General features: G+C 44.0%; 1 protein-coding gene across 2 annotated transcripts in view; it reads left to right on the forward strand.

Annotated features, from left to right (window-relative positions):
• E2f3 (E2F transcription factor 3) overlaps positions 1-16,481 on the forward strand; it is a 75,707-nt gene extending 59,226 nt beyond the window's left edge. The window contains exons 2-7 of one of the 2 annotated variants that reach the window (XM_029468431.2): positions 3,185-3,296; positions 4,425-4,644; positions 6,206-6,364; positions 9,655-9,769; positions 11,774-11,909; positions 12,897-16,481. In XM_029468431.2, the coding sequence (XP_029324291.1) occupies positions 3,185-3,296; positions 4,425-4,644; positions 6,206-6,364; positions 9,655-9,769; positions 11,774-11,909; positions 12,897-13,159 (1,005 nt within the window). In that variant the 3' untranslated portion in view covers positions 13,160-16,481. The remainder of the gene's footprint in view (positions 1-3,184; positions 3,297-4,424; positions 4,645-6,205; positions 6,365-9,654; positions 9,770-11,773; positions 11,910-12,896) is intronic. The other variant, XM_021180368.3, reaches the window with a different exon arrangement.
• The last annotated feature ends 1,363 nt before the right edge of the window (positions 16,482-17,844 follow it).

Here is a 17,844-nt window from a genome sequence, read left to right on the forward strand (position 1 = left end):
ACAGTAGCCCAAAAGTAATAAGCCTCAACCCTCTAGTAACTGCCAACATACCAGACCTCAACATACCAAACTCGTCACTAGAAAATTCTTACGGTTGGGGAGTTGTGTGTAAGGACACCGAATGAAGATGCAAAACATGTTTCATATAACAATTTCAACCAAGATGCTCACACTGAGCAAAACGATGGCAGAGGGAGGAGACCCATCAGCGTTTCTTGGAGGCGGGGATCACCTACACTATTTAATCTAGCTTTTGGTCCTACTAAGTATATAGGATTCAATTTGCCATGTTCAGCATTGACACAACAATGCCCTATCACAGATCAAAATTTATGCTTTGCCCACAGAGTCCAGATACTATACGCATGTTCATATCAGGGACTTAAGAGGAAGCATGGCGTTCATTCAAGTCCAGTCAGCCCTCCCATTCATGAAATGGAAGAAAGGGGATACAATAAACCAGCAGAAATACTGACTTAAGAAAGTGCGATGCCATATAGTGATCACTTTCCATAGCCCCTTGTGTCTTCCCCAGGCATGACAGATGTGGACTGACTTGCTAGGGATGGGATGATTGATGGAGCTGCTAATGGCCTCCCCAGTTGGAAACTCTAGAAAGGACATCTTGGGCTGCCTTTCTTCCAGAGCTTGTTTGTTTGTGATGAGAGCCTCTAAGCCTCATGTTTAATACCCTTAAGAGAGTGAGACCTCGCAGGCCTGTGCTCTCTCATCTAGCATTTGTTGTACTGTCTGGTATTTAGAATTGATGCTTAGTAACCAGAGTCACACATGGAGACTAGCTCTGGTCCTTGAAGTCTGAGCTCAGTCTCTTAGCAATAGACCTCTGGGGACTTTGTCCTTCCTTAGGCCTTCCCTGCAACACAGATTAAAATGGCCTAGGGTGATAAGGTAAAGTCACATGGACCACAGCTGCTGGCCAGAGGATAGACCTTAAGGAGAGCAAAGATTTGAGGCCTCCGAGCTCTTCCTGGATCCTGGACTGTTTTGCCTTGGGTAGAGGAGACAGTTGCCTGAACTCTTTGGGTTGCACTTCACGGACATAATGGGGCCAAAACATGATGACTTATTATCAAGTGGTCTAGCCTCAAAGTAAGGTTTTCCATCTGTAACAGCTTTCCAATTGCCACAAAAAGTCACACACAAACCTTACCATTCTAGTTTCTACCAGGACCTGACAGCTCCCGGTTGGACCCTGGCCTATCTTGACTTTACTCCTGCTTGCAGCAGACTTCCAGTGTTTCAACCCCAAACCTTTTTCCTAAAGATATTTGTATTGGCTAAAGCAACAAAAAGGTGTGGAGAGACCAATGTTCCTGATGCCTGAACCAAGTCAGACTCTTTTCTCTCCAGTCCTGTTTTCAAGCCTATAACTTTTGCCTGTAGTCCCAGGGAAATCCTTAGAGTTGAGTCACCCCTTTCTTCCCCAGCTTTGGCCTTATACCGTGCAACCTGGTCACTGTGGGAGTGGGCCGGGAGACAGCACAGCCATTAAGCTATACCTAGGTGTGTTCACATACACTCAAGCTCTCACGGGAAAAGGCTAGTTCTCCAGAGAGAGGGAACAGTGCCCAGATATCTCAAAACTACACAACATACTTGGATTGGGCAAGAGAGCAGGGAGCAGGAAATGACTTGGAGAATGCAAATTGCTGAATTGTCTTTCCTGGGCCATTTGATGAACCCTTTGCTTAACCCGGTCGAATAGAAAACTAATGTTTAAAACACATGCACACTGCATGTAATACTCAATCTTTTATAAAGCCAAAGTATCATTTTAACATAATACCAAAATTTAATGAGCTGTTGGTCCGGTGGAGATGGGTTGGTTGGTAAAAAGCTTGTCGTTATCTACGATATCCTGAGTGTAGTAGAATCTCAACACTCAGGAGCTGGAGACGAATGGATTCATGGAACTCAACTCACTGGCCCAGCTAGACTAGCCTACTGTACAAATTTGGGACCAATAAGAGTCTTTATCTTAAAAATCAAGATAGATGGTACCCAAGGAGCAACACCTGAAATTACCATGTGGCTTCTGCACACACAAAATTCATAGGCTGTTGTTTTGTTTGTTTTGTTTTGTTTTAAGCCCAATGTTTATTTGAGACTTGTAGAGTATAATGTGTAGGTTGGGGAAAACTGATGGCCAACGGCTACTGCTATGAACTGGGTTAGCCAAAACCTTTTCATTAGCAAGCCAGATAGCCACCATCTTCTGGTAAGTTACCTGTATCCCATTTCATAGGCGGTTAATCTGAAGTTGCAAATCTCACTAGAAGAAGCTTCCTAAAGGGAGTTTGGTACCCATTGTCCTGCTAGGTGTCTAGTTGTGGCGACACCTTGCACTAAACACCCATAATGCTCAGACGTTAAATACTTGCCAAGCACTTAGTCTTCTGGCTTGGATACATCGGGGAAGGAAGAGGCTCCAATCCTTTCTGCTTACCTTGGTTCCTAACTGCAGTTCCCAGTATGTAGAATCTGTTAAAGGGGTTTTCAGTGGAGTGTAAAAATAAGTTTAAAACTTACATGAAGGTTTCTCACTTTCCAAATATTAGTGCTGTTGGTTGTAGCTCGTGATGGTGTATTTGCAATGTTTATTTTTTCTGATGAAGTGCCGTGGGTAGCCTGTCACTCGTTGTGTTCCTCTGAATCACTCATCTGATGAATGTATATAGAAAGAGTGATGGAATACCTACAGATCCCGGCTCTCTGCCAAGCTCCAGGATGCAAAGATAAATGGGAACTGTCTGTCTTAAAGGAAATGAGAGGCAGAGAAGTAACCATTAAGTGTTAGGATATAAGCAAATACAGTATCTAGGGAACACAAGGAGGAGTAAGTATCCAACCAGGTCAGATAGGGGAGTCCCCACGAACGTGAACTTACGTTCCATAGTGCATGAGATGTTCTTAGCAACCAGCCCTGTGCCTAGCACATACATTGAAACAGTGGATAAATGATGAAGCCAGAGCCGAAGAGTCACTTTGTTCAACCATCCAATTGTAGGGACAGAATTGCTGCAGGGTCGGGGAGTTAGTGCGATGGGTTGGCCTTCTGAGTAAGACCCCTACTGTGGGACATGACAAGCCATGGAGTGGGATAGAGCAGGAGAAGGGAAGCACAGACAGAACTACTGACAGCTGTCTCTCTTTCTGACTACAGGCAAAGCGAAGGCTGGAACTGGGCGAGAGTGGCCATCAGTACCTCTCAGATGGTCTAAAGACCCCCAAGGGCAAAGGAAGAGCTGCACTACGGAGTCCCGATAGTCCAAAAAGTAAGGATGCTTTCATCTGTTTCCCTGTTCTCCTTGGTGTGGGACTCCCAACTCGCAAAGCTTGTGGCTGGAAGGGTGCCAAGGTGTGAATAATTTTTGGCATGTTTTCTTCTTTACTTCTTTCTGTGCCTATCCAAAAATTAAAAAAAAAAAAATGCAGTTTCTTCTGGCGCCTAGCAAAAGGCAATAGTCGCTCCAGTACCTGCATGCGTTTACATTTTGAACTAGTCAAATTTAATTCTCCCTTCCCTTAGTGGACGTCACTTGAGTGCAAGGGTGGAGGCATGTGTGGCAGCGTGATGCCTCTGTCTACCTCACTCTCCAGCTCATCACACTGTAGCCTAGAATCTGGGCAGAGCTTGCCTAGCATGAGGAGGCCTGGGCTCAGTCCCCAGCATCACATTGGATGGGGAAAGGTCAGCCTCAGCTAGGTGGTGAGCTCAAGGCCAGCCTGGGATACATGATAACATTATCTCAGGAAGGAACCAAAAGAGAAAGTAGTTGTGCTAAGTCCCAGCTAATTCCTTGCATCTGTAGTCTCTGTGTAAGGGCTAAATCAGAGGCTCAGCGTGAGCTCCCGCAGAAGAATCGCACAATACTAAATACTGACATTGCCTTTAAAGGAGGTGGGGGACTTGAACTTTCGGGGCTATTCTTCATCAGAATAAGACTTTTTCTGAAAGATGGATTGACAAGGGATAACTCTGCAGCCCCCCGAAGGGCTGGTGAGGTTGAGTCTGTTTGAGACCCTGTTTTGAACAAAGATGACCTGGCTCTGTGAGTTTATGCTTAAGTGAGATTCCCAGAGGCCTCAGCACTTTTTCATCCATTCAACAGATACTTTTGAACACCTAGACCCAGAGAATAGGCTAAGACGACAGAGAAACTACTGACAACGAGTCCAAGAAAATGCTATTGCCAACATAGGAAATCTTTATCATCTCTTCCTTTTCTGATAAAAACCACCTCATAGCTCTCGGTAACTTACCCCCAAACAACAACCAGCTTTGCTTTAGATACTAATCTGGCTGCCGTGGGAAAGAGGGCTTGCTTAGCTGCGAAGAAACCCTTCATTTCTTTACCTTTCCCCCTATCCCCCACCCGTTCGGTTTTTTGTTTTTCTTTAAGCTCCAAAATCTCCCTCAGAAAAAACGCGGTATGATACGTCCCTCGGTCTGCTCACCAAGAAGTTCATTCAGCTCCTGAGCCAGTCTCCTGATGGGGTCCTGGATCTGAACAAGGCAGCAGAGGTGCTCAAGGTGCAGAAGAGGAGGATTTACGACATCACCAACGTGCTGGAAGGCATCCACCTCATTAAGAAGAAGTCCAAGAACAACGTCCAGTGGATGTGAGTAGGAGCCCGCTCTCTTCCCCGGGCACCAGCCAGCTCCTCGGGGCCTTTATGACTGCCTCAGTTTATCCAAATGTTACCTTCCACATTCAGACCCATTCTTCTCCCCTCCCCTCTTTCTCCCAGTTTTCTCTCCCCCTCAAAGTTGTATGTAGAAAGGATTGAGTTTAGTAAGTAGAGTGTTTACCTAGAAGGCATGAAGCCCAGGGGTCAGTCCCCAGCCCCACATATACCAAGTGTGGTATTGAACAGCCCCGATCAGAAGTTCAAAGTCATCTTCCAGTACATAGGGAGATTGAGGCCAGCCCAGGATACATGCAACTGTATATCAAAAAAATAATAATAATAAAAAGTCTTTTAGCACAGGGTCTGTATTTGATTAGCATAAATCAAGAAGATCATGGAACTCAGTAGCCCCTCTGCAGTTATAAATTGAGAAGGAAGCTTTTAATCATCACACTTAACATCTGTGCATGTGTGTGATCTGCAGATGCACACGTATGTCTCTGATACTGTATCTTGGTCATCTGTGGATGAATATGAACAAACTCAGTCATGTAGTAGATTCATTCATCCCTAAATTAACACAGTTTCTCTGTCAATGAAGGCAAGACTTCAATGTCTGGGTTTTTTCTGCAGAGATGTGTGGACTAATGTGTCTCATTCTGCATGATAATGTCATTTGTGAATCATGGACAGAGCCAGGTATTTTATAAGTACAGCACTGAACTATTAAATCGTGTTAAAAGAGCCAAAAACTGGTTAGGAGATGTTTTGAAAACAATATAATTTACGGGCTGGCAAGGTGGCTCAGGCAGTGGAAGGGTGGCCTCAAAATCCTGACAACCCAGATTCAATCCCTGAAGTATACATTAAGATGGAAGGAGAGGGCCAGTTGTCCTTTGGCGTCTGCACTCCCAACATGGCAGGGTAAGTCCACACTCAGAATAAGTGGGAGAAAAAATGTCTAAATGCAGTTCAAGGGCTGAGGATGTAACCTAGTGGCAGAAAACACTTGCCCAGCATGCACTAAAGACAGCCCTGACGGCGCTCAGTCCCCAGTGTTATTAAAGAGTGCATTTCTATCTATAATTAAACTGGTAGCTGTGTGTGTTTGGAGTTGTGGACAGCTGGAGGACTCACTTTGACCTGTGCCTTAGAGAAACCTGTTAACTACTGCTCTTTCTTACAGATGCCTAGCACACCTGTCCGTTTGCCCCGGGGAGTGCATGCATTAGGTGATGGGGGTGGAAGAGACCAGGTGGCTGCTTTTTTTTTCCCCGCCTCAGAATTTGAGACTCTGAACAATTAGACCTTTAAAAAAAAAAAAAGACAGATCCTGAAAATAACTTTTCGCTCGACTTCTGTGATATGTGAAAAGTACATGACTGTATTTATGAAGACTGTATTTATATTTATAAAGCTCTACTCTTGACACTCGACTAACAAACAACATGATGTGGGTGAGGGGGGTTATTGACTGATTTCCCCCACTCCCTAGCTCACCCTCCTACTCTTTAGCTCCTGTAAAGCGCCGTAATCTGTGTTTGGGTTCTAGGGGCTGCAGTCTGTCTGAGGATGGGGGCATGCTGGCCCAGTGTCAAGGCCTGTCCAAAGAAGTGACTGAGCTCAGTCAGGAAGAGAAGAAATTAGATGAGCTGATCCAAAGCTGTACCCTGGACCTCAAACTGTTAACCGAGGATTCAGAGAATCAAAGATATCCTTTGTGCTGCTGCTCGTGGTTAGAGCCTTCTGTACTGTTTGCAGAGCTGACAGACTAACTTGTTCATGCTGTAGATAGATGTTACTCTGGCATCGTGCACACTATCAGTGTGTGTGTGTGTGTGTGTGTGTGTGTGTGTGTGCGTGTGTGAGTGTGTGTGTGTGTGATAAAGTACTTTTAGACTATGTGGTATCATTATCAGTGTTGATAGCCTGGTGAGAACTGTTTTTCAAAGTATGGTATGTATGGTTGGAAAATATGAATACACTCACATCATAAGAACACACTATTAAAAGATGTCGTAAGGTGTCTGGATCAGTATTGATGACAGCATCCAGCAGGTTTGACCTTGGCTTCCCAGAGTTTTGATGTGGGTTAGCTGACATTGTTGGAGTTCTCGACCTTTAGCTTCTTTCTTTCTTTCGTCTGGTGGGCTGCAGTTGAAGATAGAGAGGTAAACTGTGTCTGGGTGGACTGGGACTGCCCGTAATCCTGTCAACAGGGAAACTGAGTCCTGAGTGCACAGCCAACCTGGCTACAACCGCAGGGCCCTATCTCAAGAAAAGAAAAAAAAAAAGGAGAAATGATACTTTTCAAAGTCAGGTGTGGTGTTGCACATTTGTGACAGCAATATTTGAAAGGTAACGACAGAATTATCAGGGGTTCAAAGACAGCCTGGGCACTATAAAGCTTAAGGTTCATCCAGGGTGCATGAGCACTTGTCAAGCAAAGAGTAAAAGTCAAGAGTTGAGGTTGTGTGTGTCTGCCTAGCAAGTTTGAGGCCAGAGTAGAAATCTTGTCTTTAAAGAAAGAAAAAGCAAGGTGTGGAGGTATGTGCCTTTAATGCCAGTATTTGGGAGGCAGGTAGAGTTCCAGACCAGCCCTTCTACATAATGAGTTCCAGACTAGCTACAACTTCATAGTGACTATGACCTGTCCACCTTATCTCAAAAAAATTAAAATGTTATGAGACAGACAGACCTTTGTAAATTTGAGGCCAACCTGATCTCCATAGCAAGTTCCAGGCCAGCCGGGCTACACCATGAGATCTGTCTCTGAATAAATGATTCATCGGTGGCTCAGTAGGTAAAGGTGCTTGCCTCCAAGCCTTACCTGAGTCTGGTTCCTGAATCCAGGTGATAGTAGGAGAGAAGTGACTGCTGCAAGACTTCCTGACCTCAGAACTCAGACTGCGGCGTGCACTGTGCACACACTGTGGCGCTCATTCACACACTGGATGGATAGATAGATTACATAGATAGATAGATAGATAGATAGATAGATAGATAGATAGATAGATAGATAGTAGATAGATAGTAGATAGATTACATAGATACATAGATAGATAGATAGATAGATAGATAGATAGATAGATAGATAGATAGATAGATTAGATAGATAGATAGATAGATAGATATGGATTGGAGCTCTGTTTTGGAAAGGCTGTGTGATTGACAGTTGTCCTGAACATGGGGCTTAGGGTGCTCTCAACTTTTTCTGGTACCTTTGTTATAAAACAAAAACAGTTTTCTTGAAACCACTAACCAAGAAACAGATGTCAGAGGAAGCACTTTTAAGTTTGTAACTTAGAAAATGTATTTATGAAATTTATCTCGATCCTCCATTCAGCTCCTAGTCTGATGCAGCTTGTTCACAGCTGTGTTGATTCTGCTCCCTGCAGCTTGTTGAATAATTGTAGGTGAGTTCTATTCTAATAAGCTCGTGTCACATAGCTTTTTGACAGTGGGCTCAAGCTCAGAAACCTGGTTGTCAGCTTATAGAGTATTCTCTAAAAACAAACAAGCAGAAAGCAGAACCATCCAGAGTTCTGGAACTGCTCCCATTTGGCCTCTCTGGTGGGCTAAGTGGTGGCTGAAAGCTCAGAATCCTGGGATTTGAGAAGAAAATGCTGAGATTTGAAGAAGAGAGTCCAGTACAGGCAAACACCGAAGTGTGTGGGTTTATCCATTTGTTCATATTTTCAAAGTCAGAAGGTGGCAGGCCGATCCCTGCATTTGAGGCCAGACTGGTCAACATAGCAAGTCCCAGGCCAACCAAAGCTACATAGAGAGACCCCATGTTTCAAAAAACAAACCAGAAATAAATAAGTATAAGAGTTCTGACCTCCACAGTCATCAGGCACACACATGGTGCATATACCTAAATGCAGTCAAAATACTCATACACTTGAAAAAAAAAGTTTTGTTTTGTTTTAAGCTTACTAAAGGGCTGGTAAGATGGCTCTCAGTGGGTAAAAGTGCTTCTTGCTGCACAAGCTTGGCTGGTGACCTGAGTTTGATCTACGGAACCCATGGTGGAAGGAGAGAAGCTGTCAGGTGACTGCCACACTTGCTTTGATGAATGCATGCGTGTGCTCGCTCGCACACACAAAGACAAGTAATTTTTAAAAAGTTGATTAGAAACACATGTTATGTCACCTGTGTTCCTCCATGTCAATTAACAAGAGAACGCCTTGAGCCTGTTGTCTCTACTGCTGAATGTCTGTCTCTAGCTGAGTTTTTGTGAGTGCGTTTGTCAGCCAGTTAAGTAGCATGCTCTTTCGTGACATCCTTTTAGGCTTAGCTTCCAGGACACCGACAGGAATTGTTCGGTACTTGAAAGTAACTACTGAGAGTCGTGAAATGTTAATTTATTCTTTTTAGCTAAGTTATTGTATCTTAAATTCATTCAGTTGCGGAGCACCTGGGAGCTGCTCACCTCCTTGGGAACCCTGAAATGTTCTAGTGATAATAATAACAAGGGTAATTTTTCTAACGGAAATATCGATGCTCTGATCTCTAGGCGCTATGCAATCACACCGGCCCAGGTGCACCCGAGTAAACAGGCTGTCTGCCCGAGCGAGCAGTAGGCTCCATTCTTCCCCTGATGTATTTGCTCCTTATTCATTCATTTGGTGGCTGCTGGCACTTGGTAATAGCAAGCAGAAGTAGCTGCCGTCTCAGATTTTGATTAGCAGATCTTACCTCCCCCACCCCACTGCAAATTAGGACCATGTGTCAATCAGTTTGATTGACAGGGCACTTCACTGGAGTTCACGGACTACCAGTACTCAAGATTGGCAAGATAAAGTATAGGTTTCTTTTAGTCTTAAGCATCAACCAGAAAGGACAAGGGCCATGAAGAATCCATTTACTTGGTGATCCAAAAGGGAAGGCATACCTATCCTAAGTCGTGAAACCATGGGTAACTGTCTATGTCTGTTATGTCGTGCTCATGATAGCTACGTCTGTGGCAACTTGATAGATTTCCTTAACGCTTCTTACGTTAGCTTATGTTACATATCAAGATATTCGAAAAATTAGTGGCCTTAAAGACCAAACTGTTATAGTTGTGAAAGCCCCTCCAGAAACGAGACTTGAAGTGCCTGACTCAATAGAGGTAAGGAGACAGTGTCGCCGGCCATCCATAGAGAACGCTCCAGAACGCCTGAACGCAGCATCATTGACCCCTCCCAAGAATTTGCTAATTCCTCTTCATTTATTTTCCATAACCTAAAGTTTAAAGGGGTTCAAATTTTCCCTGTTTATTAAATGCCCAAAACATCCGGTTTCAATTTAGAGGGGTGTTCGGGTCACAGCAGGCTTTGGTGCCCTGTTTTCTCTTCAACTTTCCTTTTTCACAATTTGTTATCTGGTGGCTGTGATCAGTTTGAACCACTTGAGAAATTTTATTTTGATTGCCTTGTGTACGGGTGTCCCCACTATGGATTTTAGAAGTAGCTCTCTGACCTAGCACAGTTTTAGGAATTCTTAAAAATCATTTGTAGCATGTTTACTTTGAGAAAATTAAATGGGACCTTGGGGTAATCAATAGCTGAGAATATTGTAAGAAAGTAGGATGGGCGTCCTTGTAATTGCTTTCAGGTGTACTTTGATGAAATCAGCCTAGGCTGTAATTATAAGATAAAGGAACTATAGTGAAAAGAAAATACCTAGAATATTAAAAGATAATACCTAAAATATTGAAAATATTACATTTACAAGGCAAACTTCATATCTTATACAGTTACAACGTTATGACCTAGATGAAGAGGGCCTCTAAATATTCGTTTGCTGAGCAAGCTGAAGAGATGGCACAGTGGTTATAGCACTGACCCCTATTCCAGAAGACCCGAGTTCCATCCCCAGCATTCATGTAGAGCAGCACATAAGGACCTATAACTCCAGCTCCAGAAGATGCAGTGCCCACTGGGCCTCTGGCCAACAGCCACACACAGGAATCTATATTCACACAGATGTAGAAACATGCCTTTAAATAATGCACTGGAGAGGTGGCTTAGTGGTTAAGAACACTTGTTGCTCTTCGAGAGGACCCTGGTTCAATTCCCAGCAGCCACGTGGCAGCATCGGTAACAGCTTGTCAGGTACTCAGGCGTGCACATGGGTGTAATTAAGTCTTGGACTGGAGAGATGGCTTAGTGGTTAAGAGCATTGGCTGCCCCTCCAGAGGACCTGGGTGATTCCCAGCACCCACACAGCAGCTCACAGCCATCTATAATTCCACTCTCAGAGGAACCACCAAAACGCATACTTGCTGATGCATAACGATGCGTTCAGGCAAAGCACAAGTACACATGAAACTAAATGAATAATCCTTTTTTTAAATCCACTTATAATCCAGTTATTTAAAAATGAAAAAATATTTTTTAAAAATGTGCTGGGCAGTGGTGACACACGCCTTTGATCCTAGCACTTGGGAGGGAGGGACGGGTGAATCTCTTGAGTTCAAATCCAACCTTGTCTACAAAGTGAGTTCCAGGAAAACCAATATGCTTTATTTATTCTCTTACTCACTAAAGCTCCTGGCGCTTTAAAATACTATGTATAAGTTGGTTATTAGAGTTTATAAATTGGGTATTAGAAAATCCTACTATGAGAAGTTAATAGAAAAAAGTTGTTTGGAGCATTTAACAGACCTTTAAATAATTTGTAGGAAAATAATACAGCTAAAGAAGACGTGGACACCCACCCCTCAAATTATTTCTCTAGCAAGAGGCAACAAACTTCTTAAAGCTCCAGGTTGTAGTTGTCTTTGGTTTTGCAAGCAACATAATTTCTGTTTAGATTATTCAAGTTATAAACTCTACTACATGTTACTATGTAATATGAAAACAGCCAGAGGCAATATGAAAATAGGCAGCATGAGAATGGCCACAGACTCTCTGTCCCAGTAAAACTTTATTTACAAAGCTGGATGGTGGCTTGGATTTGGCCTTCAGGCTATAGTTGTTTGCTGGCCCCTGCTCTGGGAGAAGGTCAGTACTGACAGACGAAGAGTAGGGGAGTAAAATGAACAATAAATATCGCCCTTCCACTTCAATTTCAGGTGAGATGTACTTTGGTTTTCATTTCTAAGTGAACTCGATCTCTTTCTTGGTTCTAGAGCCTACAAATCCATTTGGCAAGTACCCAAGGGCCCATTGAGGTTTACTTGTGTCCAGAAGAGACGGAAACACACAGACCCATGAAAACAAATAACCAAGACCACAATGGGAATATCCCTAAGCCCACTTCCAAAGGTAAACAAAGATTTCACTCTGAGACACAGTGTTTAAAAAGGAAGGCATGGAGAAGGGTTTTCCTTCAGGACCTCATGGCTGTGTCTTACCCAGGCCATTATTGCTAGGAGTCTCGTGTAACCCATGAAACTTTCCAGAGTAACCAAAGTGCTGGGCAGTGCCTGCAAGTGGGCCTGGAATTTATGGGTGACACTAGCTGCTCCATCATTCACCATGTTAAAGGCTTGCCCTGTAGGAGTCAGGAAGGTGACTCCAAGTCCATTCTGAACTTGTAGCTGGGTCCTGGGTATGCACCAGTTGACCATGACCTGCACCTGTTAAAGCCTTTATATTGTATGGAGGGGACGGAAAGCCTTTATATTGTATGGAGGGGACGGGGAGATAAGTTTCATGTTGTTGGAAGAGTTTTCTGAGGCATTCTGATCAATTTTAGACTAAAATAATGATCTTGGTCCAAATGGTCCCTCATCCCCGATGAAGATGCTGCAGGCTCTTGAAAGCAGAAAACTTGTTTCCTTGGCGTACTGGACGATGGCTGTAGAGAGTCTTGGGTATCAGCCATGCTTCAGCAGACATCTTGGATGGTGCTCCTGAAGTCATTAGGGATGGAATTGAGAAGACAAGCCTTGATCTTGATGAGTCTTGACCTCATCTTCCTCTCCAGAGCAGTAAGGAGAGGATCTATGCGATCAGAAAGCAGCAGGGATGTAGCCCACTTCTCCTTTCCTCCAGCTGAAGAAAAGCTCTTAGGAACTTCAGCTTGGATTTAAAGATACAGAAAACCTTTTAAAAAAAGGTTCAACCATGACTAGACTAGAACAAAACAAAGTGATGTCATTCTTTGTGCCTGTTAGCCTAATGGTGATCTGTGTCCTCCAGCCCCAGTGAGCTGAAGGGCAGCAGAATATATATTCTTCCAGAAAATAAGTAGGGTGTTTGTTTGTTTGTTTTCTCCTAACTTTGGCTCTCCTCCCCACCCCCTTACAGACTTGGCTTCTAACAACTCAGGACATAGTGACTGCTCGGTTTCTACGGCAAACCTCTCTCCTCTGGCCTCCCCAGCCAACCTTTTACAGCAGACTGAGGACCAAATCCCGTCCAACCTTGAAGGACCTTTTGTGAACTTACTGCCTCCCCTGCTCCAAGAGGACTACCTGCTGAGCCTGGGGGAGGAAGAGGGCATCAGTGACCTCTTCGATGCCTATGATTTGGAAAAGCTGCCTCTGGTGGAGGACTTCATGTGTAGTTGATTGGGCTTTGTACAAACTGTCCTTATAAACCAATATTTTTTTATCACGGAATCAGAAACGTGTATCGCAGTGTTGTCCCTTCCTACCTTCTTCCTCCAAGAGTATCATGAAGTAAACTTCAGAACAAAGCTGACATTTTGATGAATTAATTTTTTTTTTCTAAGCGCACAGTTGCAGGCTCCCTTGGGAAAGCCCTGCCTGGTCCCAGGCTCCCAAATCTTCCTGATGAGTCAGCAAGTGAGAAGATGTGCAATCAGGTGTCTCTCACCTGTCCTTCCCTCCCCTCCTTCCTCTCCTTTCCTTGCGGACTGGCTTGCTGTGCCTAACGGATGGGCTGTTGACTGGGTCCGGCCGCCTGGCCCGTTGGAAACAGCACCCTCCCTTAACAGCAGTTCAAGCCGTGCCTTCTCTTGCAGAATGCATGTCTTTGTGAGTCTGCTACCACGGAATGGAATTCTGCCACAAATGCAAGCTTGAAGTCATGCAAAGGAATGACACGGATTTCTCCAGCTCTTAGGAATATTTAAATTACTCTCATAATTCAGTGTAAGCTATGGGCCGCTAGTGTCCCACTAGGAGGCGGCAAGAGCCTCCACAGCCTTTTTGGATGAAGAACTTGTTTGCAAGTACTCGTTGCAGATACAGAGACTGGTAGAGTTCTGCTGCTCGAAGCTGTTGTGGATTTCCCTGTCTCCATACCCCACTTCCACTGCCCCCATCCTGCGTATTTGTGAGTTTTCCCGGTTGATTACTTGTGACTTAGGAGTTCCTTGTGGGTTGTTTTAGAAGTTTTTATTTTTCTAGCTGCCATTGAAGCATTCCTGTGGCGCCCATCACTATTTCAATTGAATTGTTTACCTTAAAGCGAGTTTTGCAAATTCTTATTCCTTTAGCAGAGGGAGAGCACCTCTACTGATAAAAAGCATCTAACCCCGTGTGACCTAAGGTCCACCAACCAGCCTCTGCGAGAAGCATCCTCTGTCTTGCCTCCTTTCCCAGGAGGGGAGCTTGGAGCGAGAACAGCTCCGGGGCTCGCTGACTCGAGTGTTCCACAGTGAGGACCTCGGGCCAGATACAGCTGTCCCGTGGAGCAGCAGGCATGGATCCCCTCCATCCTCGGGCTTCCCGGGCCCCTGCGACCGGGGAAAGGGCTCTAATGCCACACTCAGGGAGACCACTTCTCAGGATGCGGTCAGGTGGAGAGGCCCTAGGGAGAAAGACATCCCATGGTGTGAGTGGCATTCTATCAGGGACACTTCCCTAAGTAGGAGCGAGGAGCTCCCACTGTGTCTGGGGAGTGGACTAGTTCTAGCCAGAACCCATTCTCCGTATCCACTGTGAGTGGGTGAGTTTGAACTAAGGGAGGTCAGGAGACGGGAAATGCACTGATAGAATGCCAGGGCGACTCCCTTGTTACTCCTCAGGAATGGTGTCCCAAACTGGAGGCTTTGTGTCAGCAAGGACCCTTCCAGTTACTTCCAAGAATAGCGTTCCCACTGGCAGGTGGCAAGGGCCATCTTGTCCTGGTGTTGAATATGGCATAGTACCTCAAATCCATTCCTTGGATGCTAAGGGCTGCGGAAATGAGTTAGTCACGAAAACTAACCTCCAGCTGAGCAGTTTGAAACACTATGTGCCTGGCCTTCCCGGGAGGCACGTAGTAGGCACTCAACTCATACACATTTGATCGAGTTGAAAATATCCCTTGGGAAAACCTTTTACTGAAACCACAAGAACCCTGGCCAGTTTACTCTAGATAGATTTCCACAATATGCAAAGTGGTGGTGGTGGGGGGAGGGTGGAGACAGAACACACCGGCACTTTAAACTCTGTGTGTGGGTATGCGTGGTGTATGTTTGGGAAGAAAAAACAAAGGTGCAGACTATCTTCCTCTCTCTTCAGCCTCCAGCCCCGGCCTCCTCCCCTCACACACTCTGGACTTGGTACCGAATAATCCCGTGTGGTCCTAGCTGAAGCACTGGGGTGGAGGCGGGAGGGGGAGCTTCGTGTTAAGTGCCTACTGGAAATGCACTGTGGGGTTTTTTCCTGTATGGGAAACCGTTTATGCCAAGCTTTCCCCCAATGCCCTATATTTATCTCATCTGGTTAGCTGCCTCTGCTTCTGGCTTTGTGTAATTCTCTTTGCCAGCTGCATCGAGCTGGGTTTCTGTCCCCAAAGTCTAATGACTGAACTCACCTGGCTCTAGGTTGTTGTGTGTTTGGTTGACTTTTCTTGTTGAAACTATTCGTATTGTAATGCCGTATTTATTGTTTTAAGAAACGAAAGGAATACTAATAAGTCTTCAAGAGTTCTTTCAATGCATAATAAGACTTTCTCCAGTTAAGGGGCTTAACTGGCGTACGCAGTGTGAGACATCCATGCTCTATTCTGTTTGCATTTAGGCATATTCTTTGCTCGTAGTATCTGGCACACAAAGTAGATGAGTACTACAGTATTTTGTTACTTTAAGTCCTGAGATGCAGGTTCCCTGGTACCATTGAGTTGCTGCTACTAAAAGCTCACATGCGGAATGGCTGAAAGTTACACATGTGCGAATGAAGACGGCGTGAGCCTCAGAACTAAAACTGTATAAAGGGCAACACATGAGCTGTCAAACAGTGTTAGGCGTGTGTTTGTGTACATAGCCGTTTTATTTAAGTCGATACAGTCCGCTCACATTGCCATTATTTACCAGGTTTGTACAGAGATAGCAATTCATTTGTAAACACTGCCAGAATATTTTCTAGCTGGTTTGTAATTTTTTAAGACCGTCGCCTTGGGTTTTTGTGTTTTGTTTCTGTTGTTTTCGCCTGTGACTCTCGTTTGCCTTTTTTTTTCCCTGTCGTACATGTAGCTCTGTCTGTAAATAGAATCGCAGTATTTAAAGCTTTAGCTTTCAGGAAAAACGAAGTAAGAATCCAAGTGTGTGCATGACAGGTTGTGTGTGTGTGAAGGGATCTGAGGAAGATGCCTTGCGAAGGAGGATGGGTGACAGTTGGCAGGGTGTGGGAATGTCTTTCCTACGGGGTACATGCTTTTGTAAAAAAGGAAGTGTTTCTCCCAACACTGGGAGTAGGCAAACTACTAACCAGTTTAGCTTTGTGTTGTATGCTAGTTTGAAATAAATAAATAAATAAATAAATAATGTAATATAATGTAAAAATAGACAAACAAACAAACAAAAGCTTTTATGATGGATTTTGTAAATAGATTTGTTACAGGGTGACCTGTTCCAGCTGTGATCTTACCACTTCAAATGGATGTAATTTGAATAAATTTTGTATGGTAAAGGGTCAATAAAATGATTTTTTTTTAAGAGTTCAGACTTGTGGATGGATTTTCTTAGTGTTATCTTAAGTTCTCATGGGATGGGATGGATATGTTTGTATGTATATTTTTAGGCAGGATATTCTGTACTCTAGGTTGGCCTCAAACTTGCTATGTAGCTGAACATGACCTTGAATTCCAGATCCTTCTGCATCTACCTCCTGAGTGCTGAGATCATAGGCCCATGGGGTGCCACCACACCTGGTTTGTTTTGTGTGTGGCTGGGGATTGAACTCAGGCCCTTGTGCATGCTAGGCAAGCACTGTACCAAATGAGCTACATTCGTAGCATGTTTCCTTTTATAGATAGGGTCTTACTACGTGGCCCGAGCCTACAGTGTATTTAGTCCCTCGTTATATATGTCTTGAATATTTTTCTATGTTAGCACTTACAGGCCAGATTCATGTTTGTAATGGCTATATACCATTCTAGTGATTAAGATATTACTTGTTACCCAGGCGATTACTTATTTTCAGAAATGGGATGGGCAGGGGGTGGGGGGGTTGGGGCACAGTTGTTGTGCCAGGAACTATTTTTTATGTAGTAAAATATACAACAAAGCTTATCATTGGTGACTTTAGTTTGTTCACAGTACACAGCAATGTCTATCTGGTTCCTAAGTAGCTAATCACCCCAGAAGGAAACCTGTATGAACTAAGCAGCCACTTCCTACTTAACTCGGGTGGCAACTGCTGGTCCATTCTGCTGCTGAAGTTGCCTTTCTGAATATTTCCTATTATAGAATAAGAAATATATAGTCTCTTATGTTTGGCTTTTTAGTCCAATTTCAAGGCTCGTCCATTTAGTAGCATGGCCAATATTTCATTTCTTTTTATGCCTGAAAGAATAATAGTCCATTATTCATTATGGATATGCCTCAATGTATTTATCCATAAACTGATGCATATTTGGGTTGTTTCCAACTGTAAACTATTAGAATTCTAGACACTATCTTTGAGTGCTCTGATGAATGTTCTGAGTATTCTCAAATCATCTCTTGTGTTAGCTCATGCTGCCTCCTTCTGCCTTAGAACATAAGTTCTATAATGTTTTCTCTCTGGTTCACTCTATATACATGACCTCAGTCCCTAGACTAGTGCCTGCATGTCCTAAACCCCTTGTAAAGACTTAAATGAAAGGGTTTTTTGTTTGTTTCTTTTTTGGAGGGGGGGGGGAACAAGGATATTGTATAGCCCTAGTCATCCTGGAACTCTGTAGAGCAGGTTGGCTTCTAACTCAGATCTGCCTGCTCTCCTTCCCAAGTGCTGGAATTAAAGGTGTGTACCACCACCACCCAATGGATGAAAGTTCTGATTTTGCACATTTAAACTGTTAAAAAATAAATAAATAAAAAATA

The sequence above is a fragment of the Mus caroli genome, unplaced genomic scaffold, assembly GCF_978045245.1.
Source record: "Mus caroli unplaced genomic scaffold, Mus_caroli_1 scaffold_15, whole genome shotgun sequence".
In the NCBI taxonomy this organism is placed as follows: domain Eukaryota; kingdom Metazoa; phylum Chordata; class Mammalia; order Rodentia; family Muridae; genus Mus; species Mus caroli.